General features: G+C 43.9%; 1 protein-coding gene and 1 pseudogene across 1 annotated transcript in view; one reads left to right on the top strand and one right to left on the bottom strand.

The window, feature by feature from the left end:
• The first annotated feature begins 1,830 nt into the window (after positions 1-1,830).
• SH3GL3 (SH3 domain containing GRB2 like 3, endophilin A3) overlaps positions 1,831-25,260 on the top strand; it is a 103,721-nt gene continuing 80,291 nt past the window's right edge. The window contains exon 1 of the mRNA XM_065906405.1: positions 1,831-2,002. Within this exon, the coding sequence (XP_065762477.1) occupies positions 1,958-2,002 (45 nt within the window). The 5' untranslated portion in view covers positions 1,831-1,957. The remainder of the gene's footprint in view (positions 2,003-25,260) is intronic.
• Positions 2,124-16,573, bottom strand: LOC136147461 (actin-related protein 3-like; annotated as a pseudogene).

The raw sequence follows: 25,260 nt of genomic DNA, 5'->3' as shown, positions 1-25,260 counted from the left end.
CTCCTTGGAAAAGACCCTGATGCTGGGAAAGATTGAAGGCAGGAGGAAAAGGGGAAGACAGAGGATTAGATGGTTGGATGGCATCACCGACTTGATGGACATGAGTTTGAGCAAGCTCCGGGAGCTGGTGAAGGAGAGGGAAGCCTGGTGTGCTGGGGTCACAAAGAGTTGGACACGACTGAACAACTGAACTGAACTTGGGTCATCTCAGATGGGATCTGTTGAAGGTGCAGAAAGAGGAGCTTCTTTCTTTTAGGTGGAGACTGGAGGAGGAATATGCTTGTTTCTCTCAGTGTTAGGTGCTGCTAAAAGTGGTTTCTAGGTCTTGGGGGCCCTAGGGATCTTTGGGGGTTTCCCTGGTGGCTCAGATGGTAAAGAATCTGCCTGCAGTGGGGGAGACCTGGTTTCTGTTCCTGGGTTGAGAGGATCCCCTGGAGGAGGGCATGACAACCCACTCCAGTATTCTTGCCTGAAGAGTTCCCATGGACAGAGGAGCCTGGTGGGCTACAGTCCATGGGGTCACCATGAGTCACACATGACTGAGTGACTAATTCAGGGGCCTTTGGAGGCCAGCCTCCAGCTCAAATGACTGGCCTGTTGGGCACAGGTCTGACTCGAAGGTCAATGGGATGCTTCAGATCCCTGGCTAGGCCTCCATGTACATGGGTGCCCTGTAGCTGACACAGTTGTTAAGAATTACTGAGGGAGCTGGTCTCCTCCTGGAGTGAGTTCCCCTGGATACAGAGAGCTTCCTTTAAGGCTCCTTGGAGACAGCTGCTCTTAATCTAGTTGACAGTGGCCTAAGCGCTGTATAAGAGGCAAGCACTGTATTTAATAAATTACCTGGTAACCCTTGGGCTCCTAGAAGGCTGGATTGCACCCAGAGCATCCAGTGGGTTGAGAAGAAACAGACGTACTGCCCACAGACCAATTCCTCCTATTACAGATTCTGCGTCCTGTTACCTTTCTTTCCCCTTAAGCGTATTACTGTTCCTGTGGTTTAAAGGGAAGAATGCTGCAGTGCTTTGCCATTCTCTTTTCCAGCGGACCATTTGGATGGCAAGGAGATCAAACCAGTCAATCCTAAAGGAAATCAATCCTGAATATTCATTGGAAGGACTGATGCTGAAGCTGATGCTCCACTACTTTGGCCGCCTGATAGGAAGAGTCGACTCATTAGGGAAGACCCTGATACTGGGAAAGATTGAAGGCAAGAGGAGAAGGGGACGACTTAGGACGAGTTGGTTGGATGGCATCACCGACTCAATGGACATAAATTTGAGCAGGCTCCAGGAGATGGCGAAGGACAGGGAAGCCTGGTGTGCTGCAGCCGGACACAACTGAGTGACTGAACAATAAGGCGTATTATTACGGGGTTCCTGCATTGCAGAGCGATTCTTTACCATCTGAGCCACCAGAGAAGCCTGTATTATGGGGGGCGTTCCTTTTTAAAAACAGAAACCTACCAAAAATGCCCCTGAGAGCTGCGATATTGCCCAAAGCATAGAGAGTTGATTCCTCTGTCCCACCCAGGGCAGTCCTATGGCCAGAGGCATCCGGTCCCACGCCCTGCAAACAGCCCTGTATGGCTCTGCTCTCCGGACCTGGGGACATCCCCATGCTGCCCAGCTTCGCAGGCCCAGTTTCGCAGCAGCTCCAGTCCTCCCGGGTCTCCACGCAACAATGAAGCGTGGGCGGCCCCAGCGGCCTCATTTGCATATCTCCGCGGCTTGGCCAATGGGCTGCGCAGGGGCTTTGGAACGCAGTGTTGCCATCGGCGTGCGCGCGTGTGTGCGCGTGTGACAGCGGCTGTGGCCGTGGCCGTGGCCGTGGGAGGCCGGCCCGGCTGAGCCCAGCCGCGCGGGGACCGGCCCCGGCGCCCGCTCCCCCGGCGCATCGCGGCCGAGTAGCCCGGCCGAGTCCAGGGACCAGCATCCCCGGCCGCCGCGCCGTCGCAATGTCGGTGGCGGGGCTGAAAAAGCAGTTCCACAAAGCCAGCCAGGTAGGGACGCACGGAGGAGGGAGGGAGGAGGGCGAGGGGAGCCGCGGTCCCCTCGAGGCTCCGGGGCCTCTGAGACTCCGGCGCCCTTAGGGGCCTCTTTTAGGGCTCGATATCTTCCCGCCTAAGCGGGCGCGGGGGTGGAGTGAGGGGCCGCCGGCTCTCCTCCGCTTCTTGGCGCCTCCTTCTTGCCAGCCCCCGGCCCCCCTGCTCCATCCTCAGCCACTGAAATTCCGAGAGGTTCTGCGGAGGGGAGACCAGAGGTGGCGGGCCGCAGGGGCTCGGGCGAGCAGAGACGGCGTCTCGAGGCCTGGAGGCTCTGCTCGGTGCCTCTATTCCCGGACCCGCGCCGGGAGGAGGACCACAGAGGGTGCAGGGCCGGCATGGCCTCCCTCGAGTCTCCCACCTCTTGGTTGGGAGACCCCCCGGGGCACGTCCTGCCACTCCTGGGCAGCCGCGCGGGCGTCGGCGGATCCGGGGATGCTGTGTACTTGGCGCTCCCGGCCTGGAGGTGGACCCCGCCTGCCTGACTGCCCGCATCTCCGGGCTGGGCTGTCTACAGCCGTCCTTCCTCCCGCATAGTCTTCCCAGTGTTGGCGCGGGCCTGGGCACCAGGCTCCTGTTCTCTAAGAGCTGCCAGTTTTGTGGGAAGACACTGAGACAGACACGTAAACATATAGTGTTGGACACACCTCCACGCACAGTGGATGGCAGATAATAAAATAGGGGCATCAGGGAGAACTTCCCGCAGGAAGAGTCGCGTCATTTGAAAATTAAATATGAGAAGGAATTGTGGTGGAGGGTGTGGGTGGAAAGGATAGGTGTTCTGAGCAGAGGAAACAAGGAGACAGGCAAGCGGGCATGTGATTGCTGTGTGTGTGGGTGTGGGTGTCTGTTGACAAGCAAATTCGTATTCTAAGATTTGAGTCTCCCAGCCATGGTAGAACTCACATTGTAAAATCAACCCTACACCTGCACTTCTGGGTCTCTTGGACAGATTTCATTCAGAATTCACTCTTCTGATGAGGTCTTATCTTGCCTCTTTCACACATCGGTCCCTGAAAAGCAGCTGGAATTAGAGGATTCCTTTCTGTCTGTCTCATATTGAAAAGTGCTGCCTGTTCTCTCACTCACATCCCTTCCATGAAGAAACTGGGTGGTGTGCAGTTTCCAGCTGAGGATGCTGGGTGGTTGGTGGTACTATTGGGGTAATGAAGAGTCCTGGATGAGGGGCCAGTTAAGTGACCAGGGAGATGGTGGGGTCACTGCAGGCGGGCTTTGGGCACTTTGAAAAATCCGTGAGATACTCAGATGACTCTGACCTGAGAGCCAGTGGGTGAGATCCAGATTGGAGCTATAGACTTGGGGGAATTTCCAGCCTCAATGGAGATTTAAAAATATAAGTGCAAATGGAAGTCAAAAAATGCACAGTGAGTTATACTCATAGACTGTAGGGAGCACCCACATTTAGGGACAGTGTTTAGGCCGGGACTTGATAAGCAGTGACCACTCAATAAATATTTATTGGATAAGTGAAAGCGTGGGGGTGGAGAAGCACAAGAAGGGAAGAACTAGTAGAATGGAGGAGAAAGGAGTATCATGGAAACCTAAGAAGTGGGTGAATTTAAAGGTGGGAGCAGGGACTTCCCTGGTGGTATAAGGGTTATGACTCTGCACTTCCAGAATAGGGGATGTGGGTTTGATGTCTGGTAGGGGAACTAAGATCCCACATGCGATGCAGCCAGAAAGTAAAAATAAAATAAAAGGTGGGAGCAGTTAGCAAGTCTGCCGTGAGCTCAGTACTGAGGGGTGGGCAGCCTGGAGGCCTACTGCTTCTGTGGTCAGGGCAGTGTCGGCTTAATCACTAGCTAGCTAGGCTTGCTACAGGAGCTTTCTTAGCTTAGTTGCTCAGTCGTGTCTGCCTCTTTGCCACCCCATGGATTGCAGCTTGCTAGGCTTCCCTGTCCTTCACCACCTCCCAGAGTTTGCTCAAATTCACATCCATTGAGTTGGTGATGCCATCCAACCATCTCATCCTCTGCAGGGTCCTAACCTGTTTTGAAAGATATTCTTTTATTGAGAATAGACTTCATGGGAGCAAATCTCAGAGATGAACAGGACACAGCCCTAAGAGGACTGAAATTGGTTTCTGACCACTAACCAGAGTGAATGGTTGAAATCCCAGGAAGTTATTGACATTGGTAAATAATATGCTAAAGATAAGATCATTTAGTTTAACTCTCATCATCAGTCCATTAAAAAAGGAAATGAGCAGAGGGTCTAATTTAGTCTTTTTGCATGAACTGAAACCTTTTTGTGACTTTATCTGAAAAGAAAGACATCACAGATTCTCTCTGGGCTTCGCAAATCACATTTTGTGGTCAAAGTGCCTAAGAGATACATTTTTATCTGTTTTGAAAGTCTTTCTAAGAAATCTTGCAGTGGGACAGATTTGGTGGAGAAATTAGACCAGGCTTAATAAAATAAGAGGGAGCATGATCATAAAAAGTGCCAGATGTTCTTCCCAGGCAACATTTTAACAGCAGGTTTTAATTCACATAGAACTTTCCCAGGGCTGGGGAAAGGGAGACTGAGATGATGTCAATGGCTTAATAATTCCCAGGGATCCAGGCCTGGTTGTGCCACTGACCAGATCTGTGACCTGGGAAACATGATTTAACCCATCTGTATAGTGAATTAAAGGAATTAGATGCTGTATGCGTGCATGCTTAGTCATGTCTGACTCTTTGCAACCCCTTGGACTGTAGCCCCCTAGGCCCCTCTGTCCATGGGATTTCCCAGGCAAGAATACTGGAGTGGGTTGTCGTTTCCTCCTCCAGGGGATCTTCCTGACCCAGGGATGGAACCGAGGTCTCCTGCATTGGCAGGCTGATTCTTTACCGCTGAGCCACCAGGGAAGCCCTTAGAATCTATGTTCCTGTTCTAAAATTTCTTGTGATGATCATACAACTCTGTAAATATACTAGAAAAACCATTGAATTATATACTTTAAGTTGTGAATTGTATCGTATATAAATTATATCTCAAGAAAGTATATAACTAACTATATCTCTGTTTATATCTAATATATCTCGGTTCTGAAATTGTTAAGTAATTCGCTTAAAGTATTTCAGAGAAAGATAAAGATTATAAAGTGGACCTTTTACAAATAAGGGAACCAAGACCTTGACAAATTGAGATGACTTTTCTCAATGATAGAAAAGGTGGAATAACTTATAACTTCCTGGTTAAGTGCTCTGGCTTTTTCGATACCGTACCTATCTCTGCAGGAAAAAAAAAAAAGTCCCCTTACTTTACAGAGAATGAAGAACTCTAAATCCCAGGGATTATGCATCATTTTGGCAGCACATGGAGACTAAAAGGAAAGAGGACGAAATCAACTAAAATGAGAAGAGTACAAGTTGAGTTAATAATAAAATTTAATTAATCCTTTCCTTCAACATTTGGGATTATAACCCAAGTGTCCCAAGATCATAATTAAATACTTTTTTCTCTTGAAAAGATTTTTTTCTTTTTTTTTTTTTTTAGTAGAGAGGTTTACTCTTCTACTGGTAGGGATGCAGTTTGAGTTACTAGAGATAAATACAAATAACTTGGGCTTCCCCAGTGGCTCAGATGGTAAAGAATCTGCCTGCAATGCAGGAGACCTGGGTTTGATTCCTGGGTGGGGAATATTCCCTGGAGAAGGGAATGGCAACCCACTTTAGTATTCTTGCCTGGAGAATTACATGGACAGAGGAGCCTTGTGGGCTACAGTCCATGGGGTTGCAAAGAGTTGGACTGAGTGACTAACACACATACACAAATAGCTTAGAAAGGTCATTGTGGTTTCTTGTTAAGTGGCGTGCCTGACCAATAAAAATGTAACTCATAATAATTATATGTCACTGCTCATTGATTTGTATTAATTATGTTCACTTCATAGTAATTTTCTTGACAGCATTTTATTTTTGTTGCAGGATGCTTAGGCCACATCTGTGCTTACTGTGATATGGACACTGTTCTAATAGCTGTATTTGTTCCCTTTCTGCACATCTGAGAGCCTGGTTCCCCATCCCGTGAAAGCCTGATTTTATTCTTTCCTTTTGTTCTTCTTGCCCCAAACTAATCAACTAGTGAGGACACAAGAGGGGTGATGACCCTTCTTGTTAAATTTCCTTGTTTTTACCCTTCTGTAGCAGTGTTCTATCACATGACCCATAAACACAATAGGGTGTGGGGAGCTCCTAACAAAGCTTTTTTTTGGTAACTTCCCCCTCTTTCCCTTTTGATGCCTGAATCAGAAACATGATGAGTGGTCCTAAGGGGCCAAGACATTCTCTCTGTAATGACTAAATGCACAGGCTGGCCATTTATGGGTAAACACTATAGAGAAGGATATTCTTTGTAAATTATGAGAATCTCTAGGGAGGCGGTGAATGTCTCTTGTTTCACTTTCTCATTAGAGAGAAAGATAAAAATGCACTTTGCAAAGTCCATTATGATTCTTTGTTTTTTATGTAGGTACATCAGAAAATGTGTTAAGCTGAAACTTGCTTGCTCCTTTCCACATAGACTGTTTGATAAATTAATCATTGGGTCTATGTGTTAACAGTATATTTTTAACTTGGGATGCTAGAGTAGGTGCTGAAACTAAATTGGTTTTAATTTTTTAATCTCTGAAGAACACAGTATAATTCAAGCATTTCTTACCACTGATGCCTTTTCTCTAAAGTAAATATAATTTAGGCTATCTCTTAGGATTTGATTAAAAATGCATTTAAAAGGGCATTTTTTTGTGTGTGTATGTATATACTATTTGTTTCAGATTAAATTTTCAACTTTATTAAAAAACTGACTATAAATTATATTTTCCAAAATTAAGTGGGGGTGTGTGTGTGTATCTTATGTATTTGGAGGTTGCTATTGTTGGCATACTTTACCCAGAAAATGAAACTGACAATAAGCATAACCGATACACGACTTTATTTAACAAAATAATAGGCGAATGTATTCTGGAGATTGTACATCAGCCAAGTGAGGATAGCTAGATTTTGGTCTCTTGTGTTTCAGGCAGTTTTTTTTTTTTTTTTTTTTTTTTACCAAATGAGCTATAAGGGAAGCCCTTACTTTTCACTAGAAACCTGGAAAAGTGTTAAATTGGGGGAAAGAATCTGGAGGAATCCAGTTGGAGTTGGGAAGACATTGCTGCAGTTCTATTTGAGTTCTTCTGGGAGATGCCTTTTTCATGAGCTCTTCCCTTGCAGTTCCCAGGCTCATCCCCACTTGTTTTTACCGCAGCACCAGCAGCAGTGACCTTCCTGAGCCCAGTGGCCTTCCTTCTGACTTTGTCATTCATTGGGTGGTAGTGTCTTTCCCACCGGCATTTGGCTAAGTCTTTCTCAAGCACTGACATCACCAAGTGCTTTTGCCAGATCAAATCATCCATCAGTGGTAGAAGCTGCTGCTATTTCAGGCCACATAGCTTGGGTACTCCCTACCAATGAACCTGATATCTGAGTCATATGTCCTCATCTGAATCTGTGTTCCTCCTTGCTCATGGGCAGAGACCACCTTGTCTGGGTTGCTGAGTCTGAGGGTCACTTCCCCAGCTCACACTCGGCAGCTTTTGGCCCAGTGTACCGTTCTCTGCTTACAACCCCTTCTACACTTGTGCGGTTTTCCTCTGGCTTTTGGCTGTTGCTTCAGATCTCCTTTAACGGCTCCTTCTTGTCCCCTTGAACCCTAAATCCTGGAGTGCCCCAGGGCTCTGGCTTGGAATAGCTCCTCTTTTTCTCAACCTCGAACTCTGCCAAGGTGTTTTATCCAGCCTCATGGATTTATAAACTATCTATACATTGATGACTCTCTAAATTGTTTCTGGCCTAGACACTCCTCCTGATCACAGACCCATAACAGACTTCTAAGTCTAACTGCCTACAGCACCTCACTTCTTGGATATTTAAAAGGCTGTCAGACTTAAGATGTTCAAACCTGAACTCTTAATTTTCTCCACCCCAACCTGTTTTTCTGCTGGTGGTTCCCATTTAAGTCAGTTGTACCAACATGTGTTCAACTGCTCAAGCAAAATAAGACAAAAACAAGATTCATCTTTGATTGCTTTCTTCCTCTCATCCCTAATTCATCAGAAAATGCTAATAACTCTTGGTTTTATTTTCAAAATACATCCCTCTTCCATTTATCTCTTTCTGGCTCTGCTTCTACTGTTCTTCTCCTGACTGTCACCTCTTGCCCACATGGTTGCTGGAGCCTCCTCACCAATTTCTAGAACTTTGGGACCTAGCAGCTTTCTACCAGGTACAATCCATTGACCCACAGTGACCTGGATGCTCTTCTGAAAAGGAATCTCAGACCCTGTCGTTCTGTGAATGTAATGTAGACTGCTTACAAGTCTTCAGTGCTTCAGTGGCGTCCAGCTGTGTTTAGAATAAAACCCAAGCTTCCTCCTCTGGCCTGTGAAGCCTCACATAGCCTGGCCTCTCCCTTCCTTCTCCTGCTGCCATTGAGCCACACCGGCCTCTCTCTGCTGCTTTAAAGTGCTGAGGTCTTCTTTTCTTTGGGCCTTTGCCAGAGCTGTTCCCTCAGCCTAGCATGCCTTTCCTCTAGATCTTTGCAAAGTGTTTCCTTACTGTCCTTTAGATCATAGCACAGAATAAAGGCCACTTTGTCAGAAATGTCTTCCTGACCATGCAATTCAAATGGCATCTGCCCTCTCTATCACGTTGCGTAACTTTAAAAAAAATATTTTTAAAATAATTTATTTATTTACTTTTGGCTGTGCTGGGTCTTTGTTGCTGTACACAGGCTTTTCTCTAGTTGAGGCAAGCTGGGGCCACTCTCTAGCTGCGATGCATGAGCTTCTCACTGAGGTGGCTTCTCTTGTGGATGGTGGGCTCCAGGGTGCTCCGGCTTCAGTAGCTGCAGCTCCCGGGCTCTAGAGCACAGGCTCAATAGTTGTGGCACAGGGGCCTAGTTGCTCCGAGACATGTGGGATCCTCCTAGATGAGGGATAGAATCCGTGTCTCCTGCATTGGTAGGAGGATTCTTTACCACTCAGCCACCAGGGAAGCCCACGTTCCTTAACTTAAAAACAAAAAACTGTATCATAAATATTTTGATATTTTGATGACTATATTCAGTACAGATGGTTTCCTTTCTAATCCCATGTATTTTTATTTTAAAGATATATTTAAACTTGGGGGATAATTGCTTTACAGTGTTATGTTGGTTTCTGTATGATGTGAATCAGCTAATGGTTTGTCATGGATTTTTGTTTCTGTACGAAATATTGGTCTTTATTTTTTGCATTGTGTCTAATTTCAGTGTCAGGTAATACTGCTTTAATAAAATGAATTGGGAAGTGCTCACTCTTCTCTTTTCTGGAAGAAATTACACAAAACTTATGTTAATTCTTTTTTAGACATTTAGTAGAATTTTCCAGTAAAACCATCTGGGCTTGGAGATTTCTCATTTGAGGATTTCATTAGTTTGTGATTTTTTAAGGAATCGATCCATTTCATTTAGGGTTATCAGATTTATGTGTGGAGAATTATATGTAGTATTCTTCTCTTAATCATTATCAACTCCCTTGTTAAATGTGTATAGAGTTGATTTTTGATACTGGTGGTTCCATACCTTCTCCCCTTTTCTCTGTCAGTCTTACTAGAGGTTTGTCAGTTATATTGATCTTTTCAGAGAACCAGGTTGTTAATTCATTTTCTCCATTGTTTCGCTTTTTCAATTTCATTGATTTCTGCTCTTGTTTTATTATTTCCTTCCTTTTACTTGCTTGGGTTTATTTTGTTCTTTTTATAGATTCTTAAGGGAAGCAGATTATTGATTGGAGACCTTTCTTCTAACGTATGCAGTGAGTGCTATGTATTTTCCTCTCAGCACTGCTTTAGTTGCATTTCACTAATTTTGATGTATTTTATTCATTTGATGTATGAACATATACATATGTACATGTGTGTGTGTTGTATCTTCTTGTTGGATTGATCCTTTTATCATTCTGTTATGCCCTTCTTTATCTCTTGTTATGGTCTCTGCTTTAAGTCTATTTTGGAGTCCCTTTTCTTTTTTGTGTGTTTGTGTTTATTGTAGGTTTTGTTATCCTGAGGTCTATATATGTGATGTGACAATCACTCAGTTGTGTCTGACTCTTTGCAACCCCATGGGTTATACAGTCCATGGAATGTAGTCCATGGAATTCTCCAGGCAAGAATGGAGTAGGTAGCTGGTCCCTTCTCCAGGGGATCTTCCCAACCCAGGATCAAACCCAGGTATCCCAATTGCAGGTGGATTCTTTACCAGCTGAGATTTATATATAACAGCATATATATACATGATTAAGTTGATAACCTCTTAAGCTCGAATGCATTTTAACAATCTTGCATTTTTACTCCCCCTCACTTCACATTTAGTAATTTTGACTTCATATTTATATCTTTTTAACATTTACCTACTTATTGTGGCTATTTTGTCATTGTTCAGTTGTTCAGTTGTGTCCAACTCTTTGCAATCCCATGGACTACAGCATACCAGGTTCCCCTGTCCTTCACTATCTCCCAGACTTTGCTCAAACTCATGTCCATTGCAAAGAATTGGCTCTTTGCATCAGGTGGCCAAAGTATTGGAGCTTCAGCTTCAGCATCAGTCCTTCGAGTGAATTTTCAGGGTTGATTTCCTTTAGGATGGACTGGTTTGATCTCCTTGCTGTCCAAAGGACTCTCTCAAGAGTCTTCTCTAGCACCGCAGTACAACAGCATCAGTTCTTCAGTGCTCAGCCTTCTTTATGGTCCAACTCTTAACACATGTACATGACTACTGGAAAAACCATAGCTTTGACTATATGGACCTTAGTTGGCAATATGATATCTTTGCTTTTTAATACATTGTCTAGGTTCATCATAGCTTTTCTTCCAAGGAGCAAGTATCTTTTAATTTCATGGTAGAAGTCACCATTTGTAGTGATTTTGGGGCCTAAGAAAATAAAGTCTGTCACTGTTTCCATTACTCCTAGGGTAGAATCTCTGCAATTGTAATTATCCTCCCGTTTGTGGATGTCTAGCTGGGGGTATGATCTTGACTACACCATGTCTCTGCCCCTCCTACTTGTCTCACTGTGGTTCCTTCTTTACATCTTTTGTTGTAGAACACCTTTTTTTCTAGTCTTCGGGTCATTCTCATCCATAGTTGCTCTGTAAATAGTTATAATTTTGGTGTACCCATGGTAGGTGGGCTTAGGGTCATCCTACTCCACCATCTTGGCCATACCCTCATGATGGCGGGATTTTTTAAATAGAACCTCGGGCCTTTCAGTATTATTTTATGAGACTCTAGATCTTATTTAAATTGTCTGTTTTTATTGGCTTTCTTTTCCGCTGCTCTGGCAGGGGAAGGTGGTGGCATTGCCTTGTTACTTCCAAGTGGGGGTTAGTGTCCAGGCTTCTCACTTAGACTATTGACATTTGAGGTTCGTGCCTCCTTACTGCTGTGTGGGAGTGGGCATTCTGGTGCCTCACTAAGCTTCTGCTGATACCTCTCTGGCCAAGATGGATAGACGTGCCTTGTTGGTGTTCCCCACGTGGCCTCAACTCACACCCATGGGAGGGGTGGCCTCATTACTACTGGGTGGTGGTAGAAGTCCTGACTTCATACAAGGCCTCCTCTGGCCTCCTCACACACAAGAAGGGTGAGTGGGCTCCTTAGTACTACTGTGGAAGTGGAGGTCCAGGCTCCCCGATATGGTCTGAGCTGACACTGAAGGGGGGTGGGAGGAGCTGGGTAGAGCTTGTTATCGCCTGCTAGGGACTCCCTACTTGGCTTTCTCTGGCACCACCCAGGGAAAGAGGGAATTGGGGGGTACTGGGTCATCTTGTAATAATGTGGCAAAGATGCAAGTTCCTGCATTCCACTCATCCTTTACCATGTCAGTGGGGATGGGGCCACAGTTCTTTCTATGGTGTTTAGTAAAGCTGGAGTAGAGTGTATGCATGCTCAGTCACTCAGTTGTGTCCAACTCTTTGCGCCCCTTTGGACTGTAGCCCGCCAGGCTCCTCTGTCTATGGGATTTCCCGGGCAAGAATACTGGAGTAGGTTTTCATTTCTTTCTCCAGAGCATCTTCCCGACCCAGGGATCAAATCTGTGTCTCCTGTGTCTCCTGTATTGCCAGAGGATTCTTTAACTGCTGAGCCATCGGGGATGTGGGTATTATCTAGTAATTTCTAATAGTTTAGATATTGTCTAATAATTTCTGTGTTGCTAGACTGCCCCTTGCCTGGTCCTTTGACTAGAGAGAGCAGGCCTTCATTGAGTTTGTCTGTTTTCCTGTATCTGTTGGTATTTCTAGACTGCCGCTTCTTCAGCTCCAAGTCTTGGATTATGAAAGAATAAGAAAATGGAAGCTCACTACTGTGTCATTTCTTGGGCCCTGAGGTGCCTACTCAGTGTAGCTCCTTTGGTCCACCTGCTTGGGCCTTCCTGGGTTTGTGTTATATATAATGCCAAGGATTTTGGTGGTAATTTGTGGGAGGAATAGAGAAAGTGTATCTATTCCATCTTCCCTGAAGCAGAAGTCCTTTGAGTAACCCAAATCAAATCCTTTCTTAGAGGGTCTGACTGTCTGGTCTTTCTTGCCCAGTTTGTCCCTTGTGGAATCCTAAGTCTTTTGAACACTACTGGAACCATCTGCTAATATTGAATGAACATTCAGCAGGTTTTGAGAATTGGAACCTGGATAACCTCCTTCTATTGAACTCCAACCTGTTGTTTGCCTGGATGCTCTTGATTTGACGGGGAGGGGTGAGAAATGTTCAAAATCCAGATTTTTAAAAAATGGAATTTCCTGGTTTTGAAATATTGGCAATTCATTTAAATTTTAAAAGAGCTGTGCGGGGCCAGAAGAAGCATGTGTGATGAATTTACATGGTGCACCGCCAAATGGTCAACTAGCACACATGGTTTATCTGCAGGTTAATTTCTCCTCAAGTTTGAATAGTAGAAGGATAATTCTTGGTCACTTGTGGTGTGGCCAGGAATTTGCTTAGGAGATGAATATGGTCTCTGTAGAGACAGCTCTTGGCTTTTTGTTCTGGACGTTTCCTGGAAACCTTGTTGGAAGGCAGATTGGATGGAACCAGGCTGAGTGTTTGCCCATGTGCTATTGTGTTAGACTCTTTGATGGAACTTGGCTGTCTTGATGTGGGAACTGTGGAATGATCAGGCGTGAGGGCAGAGAGCTGTCAAGTCCAGATACGAATTCATCAGTGCTGAGCAGACAGAGCAGCAGAAGGCAGGCTGAGAAGTGAGTGGGCAGCCTCACGTGACTGTGAGAATGTTGGCAAGAAATGAGGGGGAGCGAGCGCTTTGACCTACTTGGGACTAATCTGAGAAGAGGATGAACGAATAGATGGTTTCTAGAATAGTCTAAGGTAGATAGGACCCCTTCCCTGATGTTCTCATTGAAACTTGGCATCTCATAAGTCAAAATTATGTATCTTAAGAAAGATTTTGATTAATCTTATGTATTGGGTTAGCCAAAAAGTTCATTTGAGTTTTTCTGTATGATGTCCCTGAACAAAGTTTTTGGCCAACCCAATAACTTTTTAAATTTGTTTAACAAAATTAACCAATATTGAATTTTTTTTATCTTGGATCCCTTCAAATTGACATCTTAGATCAAGCACTTTTTCCAAGAAAAGACAGAGTTTTCATTTAAACCTTGTGGTCATATCTCTTCAAGGGCTGAGTTCTCAGTATGATGGAATGATATTTAGGACTAGGCACAGTGTTGGCATTTAGCATGTAATGTAGAAATTTCAGAGTGAAACAACCTATACAATGCCCTAATTTGGCAATAAATAGCAAAGACTTTGGAGAAGGCAGTGGTAACCCACTGCAGTACTCTTGCCTGGAAAATCCCATGGACAGAGGAACCTGGTAGGCTGCAGTCCATAGGGTCGCTAAGAGTCAGACATGACTGAGTGACTTCACTTTCACTTTTCACTTTCATGCATTGGAGAAGGACATGGCAACCCACTCCACTGTTCTTGCCTGGAGAATCCCAGGGATGGGGGAGCCTGGTGGGCTGCCATTTATGGGGTCACACAGAGTCGGACATGACTGAAGCGACTTAGCAGCAGCAAAGACTTGGGGCTTCCTTGGTGGCTCAGCAGTAAAGAATCTGCTTGCAATGCAGGAGACTCGGGTTCGATCCCTGGGTTGGGAAGATCCCCTGGAAAAGGAAATGACAACCCACTCCAGTATTCTTACCTAGAGAATCCCATGGACAGAGGAGCCTGGTGGGCTACAGTCCATGGGGTCGCACAGAGTCAGACTAAAGCGACTGAGCAGCAGCAGCAGCAGTGAAGAGTTAGACACTTGGAAGCCCAAGGCCAGTAATTCACATTTATTTCTCTTGATTTTCAACAGTGGCTTTCTTTCCTGGGAAATAGTGGATGGAGGCCCAAATTTATTTTGAAGGAGTACAAGTGGGTATGGTGCTTCCCTGGTGGCAGAGATAGTAAAGAATCTGCCTGCAATGCAGGAGTTGCAGGAGGCATAGGAGATGCAGGTTCGATTCCTAGGTGGGGAAGATCTGGAGAAGGATATAGCAATCCACTCCAGTATTCTTTTTTTTTTTTTAATATATCTTTGAAAAGTGTTTTTATTTTTATTTATTTATTTCTAATTGAAGGATAATTGCTTTAAACTATTGCATTGGTTTCTACCATACATCAACATGAATCAGCCATAGGTATACATATAGCCTCCATTCTTTTTTTAAAATTAATTTATTTATTTTCAGTATTCTTGCCTGAAAAATTCCATGGACAGAGGAGCCTGGTGGACTGCAATCCAGGGGGTTCGCAAAGAGGCAGACGCGAGTGAGCATGCACACACAGGATGCACATATGTGGCAGAATTCTGATGTGGAAGCCAGCATGGATCCTCTAAACCGAACTGCCTGTCACTGCGTTTTAGGTGTAATGATTTGTACATTGATAAATTTTGGCTTCAATCTGTCACTACTCAGTTCCTCCCTTAATTTCAGCCCGGCATCTATGGTTCTTTTCAAATCTGTTTGCAAGTGATGTGCAAAGTCCTTGAATATGATTGAACCTCCAGAGAGGACAGTCTTCTTGTAGAGAAGACGTCTGACATCAGTAGGACAATTGTCAATGCCTTCATCTACAACTTCTGAGATAAGTTGAGTAAAGCCTCAATTAGCACACTCTACATGAAAAGAAAATTCAGGTCCTAAGACTCCCTCGGTAACCAACACCTGGACCTCTCTGGTGGTCCAGCGGTTAAGAAGCTGCCTGCCAATGCAGGGGACATGGGTTTGATTCCTGGTCCGGGAAGATTCCATAAGCTGTGGGGCAGCTAAGCCTGAGTGCCACAATTACTGAAGCCCATGTGCCTGGAGCCCATGCTCCGCAACAAGAGAAGCCACCGTAATGAGAAGCCTGCACACCACAACTAGAGTGTAGCCCCTGCTCTCTGCAACTAGAGAAAAGAACCTGTTCAGCAATGAAGACCCAGTGTAGCCAATAAATAAATAAAATACAAATTAAAAAATTGCTGTATAATGAGACATCCAAAAGGTTAACAAAACAAAAGCAACACTAATGGAAAATTCTTTGAGATAGCATTGATTCTAGTGTACTGTTTAGTCCACTTTGATCCATCTGTTCATACTTGTTAAGTCCTTTTACTAAATCTGGGCAGGCGTAGCTATAGTGTTCTTTGAAGTTTCCCAGGATTGCTCTGAGGGATTCCTCTGTTTCCATCTCCCAGCAATTGCTGAATAACATATGTTCTATTTCATCCTGTGTTTGGAGTGTGTGCTTAATATAGCTGACAGTCACATGCCCTTCAGTCACAGGGATGACCTGAGTGATACTGATTCCACTGTCTGGTATTGTACCAATAGACAGACCGTTCTCCTGCTTGTCTTGAGGTCTAGGATGCAGCGAGAATGGCCTGCCCAGGAATGTACAAGCCTAAAACATTATTTCAACAGTGTATTTCCTGTTGTCTGGAGTATTTAGTGGAGATTCAGTCCAAAAAAATGGTCTTCAGGTTCTGCTCTTAAAGATCATTTGCTCCGTAAAGCTTTCCATCAAGTCCCAGTCTTCAACTATGCCGTGGCAGATTGGCCACTTTTTTAATATTTATTTTTGCATATTTATTTACTTGGCCATACCAGGTGGCGCACTTGGGATCTTTAGTTGTGGCCTGTGGGATTTTTTTTTAGTTGGAGCATGTGGGATCTAGTTCCTTGACCAGGGATCGAACTTGGGCCCCCTGCGTTGGAAGCGCAGAGAGTCTTAGCCACTGTACCACCAGGGAAATCCTGATGGGCCACCTTTTTTTTTTTTTTTCTCAACATATGAAGGTTTTCCTGTTGCTTCTTCAGCAATAAAGAAGTCTGGGCCACCAACACATTTCATCCACCACCTTTGAGCTTGTTCATCCATTTTTGCTGACTTCTTAATGGCAATGCCCTGTGCCACGGTCCACCACACAAGCTGGCAACCATCCACCATCTTCCTTGTCACCTGCTGCTGCCTCTGCCACTGTCTGTTTGGTGCTGGTCGGGGCCAGGGCTGGGCAGGGGGAGATAGAAGCTATCTGACAATCCACAGCTGGCCGCTGTCTTTGTCATGGAGTAAGGGTTAGAGACAGCAAGCAGAAGTGGAGGCAGGCTTGGTCAGTGGCTACCTCTTATACAACCCAGGCAGACCGGCTCTCATGGAAGTCTTTAGAAATGCCTATTGAGACTGAATGACTGTTGGTGCTTGCATTCTTTTCTCATGATTTCAGGCTCACAACTTTCATAGAAAATGGAGACTCCCAAGTGGTATGGTGGTAAACAATCCACCTGCCAATGCAGGAGATGCAAGTTAGACCCCTGAGCCTAGAAGATCCTCTGGAGGAGGAAATAGCAACCCACCCTAGTATCCTTGCCTGGGAAATCCTGTGGACAGAGGAGCCTGGCGGGCTACAGTCCGTGGGGTCACAAAGAGTCGGACACGACTGAGCGACTGAGCACAGGCTCCCAATAGGTGAATACCTGGGGTGTTGCACCAAATTAAAATATTCTGTTTTTGTGTTTTACGTTCGTCTCTGGTATCTGCCTTATTTGGAGCTTTGACTTCCACAAATTAGGAGTCTGAACTTCTTCTCATCCAGGGAATGTTGTCTTCATATCCAGGAAGAATGTTTTGCAGCCAATCAACTCATCATTTCACAAGTATAATAATAATAATGCTAATTAGCTTTTTTTTGTAGAGGTGCTGCGTACTGTGCAAAGTATTTTTAGAGGCAGCATCTCATTTCATCTTCTTGATAGCCTCTATCAAGAAGGTACTAGCCTATAATGGAAAGGAATTTAAAAAAGAATATATATATACACACACACACACTCGCACACATATGTCTGAATACCTCTGCTGTACACCTGAAACTAACACAACATTGTAAATGAACTATATTTCAATTAAAAAATGGTTATTGAAAAAAAAGAAGGTACTCATCATATTCCTCCTTTTACAAGCGAGGGAGTTAGGCTTGGCAAGGTTAAGTGAAAGTTGCTCAAGGTCATATAGCTGGTAAGTGGTCTTATAAGGACTCAAGGACAGGCCTCTGTGATTCCAAGACAAATGCAGTCCAGTATTTGTCACCATTGCATGAGATAAATCTCTTCCTACCCTCCACTCTCTTCCTCATGATTTTCAATCTTTGCATAAATTCAGGGTGTCTTTATCTTTCATTTGAACCATGTGTCACTTGTTTAGCCTCTATTGAATAGCAGTTCTCAGTCAGAAGTTGGTAAATTGGCCCATGGGTCAAAGACATCGTCTATTTTTTTGTATAGCCTGTGAGCTAAGAATGATTTTTCCATTTTTAATGACACATGATAATGACATATGATTAAAATTTCAGTGTCTGTAAATAAAGTTTTATTGGCATACACACCCCAGCTCATTTCCATGCTCATATGTCTATGGCACAATGCAGAATCAAATAGTAGTGACGGGACAACATAGAGCGCAAAGCCTGAAATATTCTCTCTGGTCCTTCACAGAAAATGTTTGCCAACCTCTGTTCTGAGCTGTACGTCTAGGGAATTTGCATATGCTGGTGTGAGCATTCCTGAAGCCCTGGACGGAATGCTGAAAACGTTTTGTCTGCGTCTGCAATTGGCTTGTGTGTTTTTGGAGGTCACTTAACAAGTCTGATTCATCCTGGTGACCTGGGTAGAGTCCTGCGCTGGAATACATTCTTACTTTGTAATTCAGGAGACTTGAGTACCCCAAGGTCACTGGCTGTCACACACCTATGGACTCCTGTATCCAGAGTTTACACTGCTGACAAGGAATGACCTAGATGTTTTTACTAGGATGGGGTACAGGTTGTTAGGTGTTTTGCCATGCGTCTCACTGTGATTCCTCACCAGGGAAACAGTACTGATTCCCCTCACTGGGTTCACTCCTCTCCATGATTGCTCCCTTCTTGTTTTAATTATTCCGACTTCATTTTGCCTTCTCCTTTGCTTCATTTTGAAAGAGTCCCAATTGCTTTTCTTGCCAGTTCTCTACTTACTTTTCCCAGGGCTCAAAAATGATTCTTGAGGATGATGTCATTTCCATGTTTATCTTTCCTCTGTAGTATGACATTGATTAAATATGTATATTTTAATTGGTGAGCTGCGTTCTCAGGGTGTTGATCATTATAAGGACCATGGCCAGTTTCAGCCTCAGTTAACCTGAGTCAATTTGTACAATAGCCATGGAATGTTTTGGCTTCTGTTGCAGCAGGAGTGGCTCATATAAGTTGTATAGGCTTTTCAGAAACTGCATAATTTCATGCAGAAATTATGCGAACCAGATGGTACCCTTTTGAGTTGCCAGACACGCATATTTTAAAGAAATATGGTGTATCTATTCTCCTTGGTAGATTTAGGTGGAGGTTCTTTGGGAATGGAAATCAGCTGAAATTGCCGTAATTGAAAAATTCTTGGAAGCTTGTCATCAAAATAAGGACTGTAATATCAGAAGACTGGCATAGACTGTTAAAGAACAAATATTATTTGACTTATTTAATTTACTTCTTCTCCAAGGACAAAAAGCTCTATAGACAGCATGACATGTTCTTTCTTTGATAAGGCTATTGATTTGCTCACTGAGGTCTCTTGAGGGTATTTGGGGCAGTGAGAAAAGGTGGGTGTGAGGCAGGGGAGAATGCATGGATCCATAGGAGGAACAGAGAGGGAGGGCCAAGCCATTTAACCGAAAGCTATTGGGATGAGGTCATGTCTCTCTGAGAAGGCAAGACCCAAGACAATTTGCAGATTAAGGAAGGGGCAGAGCCTTGGGTGAAGGTTCCCCTGGTGTCTCAGAAGGTAAAGAATCTGCCTGTAGTGCAGGAGACCCAGGTTAGATCCCTGGGTCAGAAAGATCCCCTGGAGAAGGGAATGGCTATCCACTCCAATATTCTTGCCTGGAGAATTCCATGGACGGAGGAGCCTAGCAGGCTACAGTCCATGGGGTCACAAACAGTCGGACATGTCTGAGCATGCATGCACACAGGGTTGACTACTGTTACCTCCATTTCTCCATCCTTTTCTCCTCTTTCATCCGGTTTGCTTTTCCAGGGTATTTCCTGCTTCTTGTGTTGGGGTTGAACCTCTCCCTAGTCCCCAGTAGTAGCTGACAGCCTCAGGGCAACTTGCTGTGTTTGCAAAAAGTATCTTTCTTCCTATTTAACTAGAAACACAAGCATCCTTTCATATTGAATGGTCCTGTAACCCTGGGGCACAGCAGTTTTATATTTCAATCTGCCTCTGCTTTGTGATCTTGGGAGAATCACTTAACCCTTCTGGGCCTCTACTTTTATGGAAAATGAAGAAGCCGAACCAATGTGTCCTTTCCAGGTGAAATCAAGAAGGGGAATTAAGCCTATTGGATAGTTTGCACCCGTTGTCAGTAGGGGTTTCCCAGGTGGCACAGGTGTAAAGAATTCCCCTGCCGACACAGGAGACATGAGTTTGATCCCTGGGTCTGGAAGATCTCCTGGAGAAGGAAATGATAACTCATTCCAGTATTCTTCTCTGGGAAATCCCATGGACAGAGGAGCCTGGCAGGCTACAGTCCATGGTGTCACAAAGAATTGGACTCAGTTAAGCACAATCTTTTGATGTTCTGACTACCTGCTCTTTGTTGCAAAACTTTTATTTAATCTGACTCTTCCCCCTCCCCTCCTTGGAGCAGTCCTCTTAGGCTTACTTGAGATGCTGCCTCCCAGGCTTAAGTCCTAAAAATTCCCACCGAATAAAACATAACTCTTCACTCTTAGGTTGTGAATATTTTTTCAGTCCCCAATAGCCAAGTCAGACAGAAGTGTGGGTAGCCTGGAGACGCCATACTTGTGCCTGGTGTCTGAAGTCTGGGCAGTCTTATGGGATGGAGCCTTGAAACCTGTGGAGTCTGATGCCAGATTTAGGTATCCAGTGTCAGAACTCAGTTGGTATTGGAGAATTAGGGAATTGGTTGTTGGGTGGAAAGAAAAACCCACACATTTGGTGTCATGGTATTTTGGATAAAAATGGATCCTTGTCTCTGATACCTTTGTAAGAAGATACACTGGCTGGAACATTGTAAATCTGGGATGACGTCAAAAGACATCGAAAGAATTGGCATCACGGGGGAGAGAAAGAGAACTCCTTTCCAGGAAGCTTGGTGCCCTTCCTGAGCTCACAGAGTCAGGTCATATGTTTTTTTATTGAGTGAATTGACAATAAGGCCTCTGATCTGGAGAAAGTTTGATGGAGGCAAGTGGAAATGACCTTGGATAATTAAACGGCAGTGAGGTTCTTTACCAAACATCAATGGCTGAAGATTTTCAACTTGTCAGTATTGTGTGAAGCATTTCTTTGGGCTAGAACCTTCTCTGGATTTAATTTTAGCATTTCTTCAAGAGTCTTAACCTCTTTCTTGAACATGCATACTTGCAATAGGGCAGACTTTTGTAAAGTGGTGTGGGTAAGATTTACAAGATCTGAACATCTCTTCGCTTTGGAACGTGTTGAAGCTTAAAGTGTAAGCGAATTCAGATTCAGAGAGATCCATGTGGTGCGTGCACTGTTGTGGTATGGAAGTTGGTTTCAAAAGGAGGTTGGTATTTGAAATGTGCTCTGAAGAGTGGGAGACTAAATGACATTTTAGGGTGTATATTCTGAGTCACAGGCAAACCCTGCTTGAAAATTTTGAGCAAGACCTTTGGATGACACAGAGCTTGGCTTGTCTAGTTTATATTTGCTGAGCTTCCATAGCGTTTGGAAGAAGTTAGCCTGCTTGGAAATGTGTTGAATTAAGGAATATTAGCCAAACAATGAAAGAGGAGAAAAGTTGGTTTAAAGCTAGACAAATCTTCTGTTATTAGAGGCCCTTACTTCCTGATCTGATGCATTGGAAGGTCATGGCATCACCCATAGGGCTTCCCAGGCGGCTCAGTGGTAAAAATCTGCCTACCAATGCATAGACGCTGGCTTGATCCCTGGGTTGGGAAGATCCCTTGGAGGAGGCAGTGGCAACTTACTCCAGTATTCTTGCCTGGGAAATCCCATAGACAGAGGAGCCTGGCAGGCTACAGCCCATGGGTTCACAAAGAGTTGGATAAGATTTAGCACGCATGACTGAGCACACATGCATGACATCACCCATAGGTGAAATCTTGTCGATTCATTTGTAAATCTAGTAATACTGGTGTTGAAAATAAAAAGCACTCATTTCACTTGCTCTTTGAATAGTTTTATAAATTTAACCAATGAAATCCCACAAACAATACCATTTATACATTCTGTCAATTTCTCTTAAGTACTTTATAGTTACAGGTTCAATATGTATGATTCTCATAAGCCTTAAAAAGTAGATGAAGTATATGTATATAGAAATGCCTGCAAAGTTACTACTGTCATTATACCTTATTACAATCATTATATTCAATATAGGGACTTGTTTCTTTATCCCATACCCCAAATAAGGGACTGTGGCCACCTGTAGTCCCCTGCAAAACATTGGTAACCAAAATGTTGTCAAGCTCCATGGAACTGGTTAGAGTTTGGGACCTGGACTCAGAATGTGGGTCCTTCCTTCTGAATCATGCATTGTGAGCTGGCATCTGTTCTGAGGCCCACTTGCTGGTATCAAGTGGTCAACAGGACTTCCCTACTCCATTCCTTTCAGTGGGATCCTGTCCAATTTCATAGGTCAGTTTTTCAGCAGACTGGCACCTTTTCCTGAAAGAACACATCCTGCAAAATATCAAGGACTTGCTAGGCTCCTGGATTCTGGTTCCATTTTCCAGGACTTTATCCAGATCTCCCCATTTGGAACCCAGACCCTGTTGTTTTGTATTTGTTCTTTTTCAGTCCCTCAGCCATGTCCGACTCTTTGCGACCCCATGGACTGCAGCATGCCAGGCTTCCCTGCCTTCATGATCTCCCAGGTTTTCTCACACTCATGTCCTTTGAGTCGATGATGCCATCCAACCATTTCATCCTCTGTTGTCCCCTTGTCCTCCTGCTTTCAATCTTTCCCAGCATCAGGGTCTTTTCCAGTGAGTTGGTTCTTTGCATCAGGTGGCCAAAGTATTGGAGCTTCATAATTGTTTTTTATTTGTTTGCTTCTTAAAACCCTATATAGTGACGGGATTTCGTATACCTGACTCAGGTCCCAGTACAACTCGTTAAAACACTAGTAATCATTTACTCAAGCTTCCCTGGTGGCTCATTGGTAAAGAACTCACCAACCAATGCAGGAGACACGGGGTTCAGTCCCTGGGTTGGGAAGATACCCTGGAGAAGGAAATGGCAACCCACTCCAGTATTCTTGCCTGGAGAATCCCATGAACAGAGGAGGCTGGGGGTCAGTCCACGGGGGTCACACAAAGAGTCAGACATGACTGAACTTGCGTGCAGTCATTTACTCGGGGTTATAATCAGTACAGTTCTCATTGTTTACCATTCTGTGGTCATTTTATTGACTATTAGTCATGGAGTCTCCAGGCCAAGAGGAGAGTCTAGCACTCCAGCTAGGCACTCAGTAAATATTTGTTTAGTGAATGACACATGTTTCCTTGGGTAGATTTGGATCTCCTTGAGGACTGGAATTGTCTTACTGTTTTGCTGGGACTTAACACAGAGGGGGAACAGGATCCTGGTGGTCGCTCATTACATACGTATGAATGAATGAACGGGGCAGACATTGCTGATTGTGATCATGGCGTACCTTAAAGCAATTGGACAGAGCTTTAATTCTTGAAAGGTTCTATACTGAATCCAAACCTGGAGCATCTCATGAGATTCTCTCCCTGCTGCTTCCGTTTGAGTCTCTCCACCAGCAAAAAGATAATGACTTGCTGTAGGCTTGGATGATGTAGAGCACTTTTTATCAAGAAGCTTTTTAAAAATTGTTATGTAACTGTTTTTTTAGACATAATGTTATTGCATACTTAGAAGACTATAGTATAGCCTGAACATAACTTTTTATGTGCTGGAAAACAAAAATTTCTCTGATTTTATTGTGTTTATCACTTTATTGTGATGGTCTGGAACCAAACCCACAATATCTTCAAGGTATGCTGATATAAACCAAATTATGAAGGTTATATCTTAAGGAAATTTCAATTTTAGATTTGTAAAGAACATCATAAAAGTACTTTTTGCTCCAATGTTTTTGTCTCCTGTGGACTTACACATTTTTTTTTTAAAAATTCACTTTGCTTATCATGGTCCTGTTTAATGGGAAGGAAAAGGTGGAATTCAGAATGGGGTTATTGATATCACAAGGAGAACAGACATTTAAAGGTTGATTTATTATTTTTTTGTTAGGATGTAAGATCTTAGTTAAATATGAGAACCTATTTTGCATTTAAGACTTATCAGCCTCCTTTCAGACAGTTTGTAGGAAAGGAAAGAAATTTGATGATTCATTAGAAAAATAGGTACTTTATAAATCATGTTAACTGCAGTAGTTTCACTTTCAGACAAGTTATATAGAGATCAGATTTCTCTCCAGGAATAATACAAACTTCTGATCTGGAGAATGATTTAAAGGCATCTGAAGATGTGGCTTTGATTTTAGACTGTGATAACTGCATGTCTAAATTGCAGCCTGCTCCCTGAGGGTCTAGTTTTGTTGTTGTTGTTTAGCCGCTCAGTTGTGTTTGACACTTTTGTGACCCCATGGGCTGTAGCCCACCAGGCTCCTCTGTTCATGGGATTTCCAGACAAGAATACTGGTTGGATTGCCCTTTCCTCCTACAGGGGATCTTCCTGACCCAGGGATCGAACCCTAGTCTCCTGCTTTGCAGACAGATTCTTTATTGCTGAGCCACCAGGGAAGCCCCAAGGGTCTAGTTAATGTTGAAGAATTACCTTCTCTTGGGGAGGATTCATTTTCTTCACAGGTGTGGTGGAAATAGCCGGCTTGCAGATTAAAGGTGCAGATTACAGGGCTTGGTAATCACAATAGAAAGCTTTTTGCACCTTCCTGGGGCTGCCTCAGAGCTCCAGCAGTTCTGGTACTCACTGTAAGTGATGTCTGCAGCAATTGTCACGTTTCACGGGATGTGACTGTAGGTAGAAGACACCCAGTAGAAGACAGTGAGGCTGCTGCACTTAACTGCTGCTACTTCCGGATTCAGTTTCGTATTGCGCCCAGTTCTCAGCATAGTCTCCCATTACTACTCAGGAACCTATTCTAAGCCCTACTTAGCATCTTATGTGGTGTTTGTGTTTTATTGATTTCTAAGAACCTCTTCATACAGTTTACATCCTCACCAACACTTGGTATTGCCAACACTTTGGTATGTATGTACGGATAACACATTGGTGTTTTACTTTATGTTTTCTTGGACACCAAGAGACTGAGCATTTTTATTTATTCATTGGCCACTTGAATTTCCCTTTTAGTGACATGCCTGTTCAGGTACTGTGTCCATTTAAAAGTAGTTTTCTTTTCCTTATTTATGGCGGTTTTAAAATACATTCTGGGTACTGGCCTTTGCTGTTACTTGTTGTGCACATGTATTCTCCTACTCTCTGGCTTGTCTTTTCATTCTGTAATGACTGGATGGTGTCTTTGGACAGAACGAAATGGTTTGTTTTAATGTAATAGAATTTATTTATTTACTTACAATAGTGAGTTTTTATTAGTCTTTTTTATCATAG

Source organism: Muntiacus reevesi, chromosome 15, assembly GCF_963930625.1.
Source record: "Muntiacus reevesi chromosome 15, mMunRee1.1, whole genome shotgun sequence".
In the NCBI taxonomy this organism is placed as follows: domain Eukaryota; kingdom Metazoa; phylum Chordata; class Mammalia; order Artiodactyla; family Cervidae; genus Muntiacus; species Muntiacus reevesi.
The sequence above is the reverse complement of the archived record's forward strand: the minus strand, read 5'-3'. Positions and strand labels throughout refer to the sequence as shown.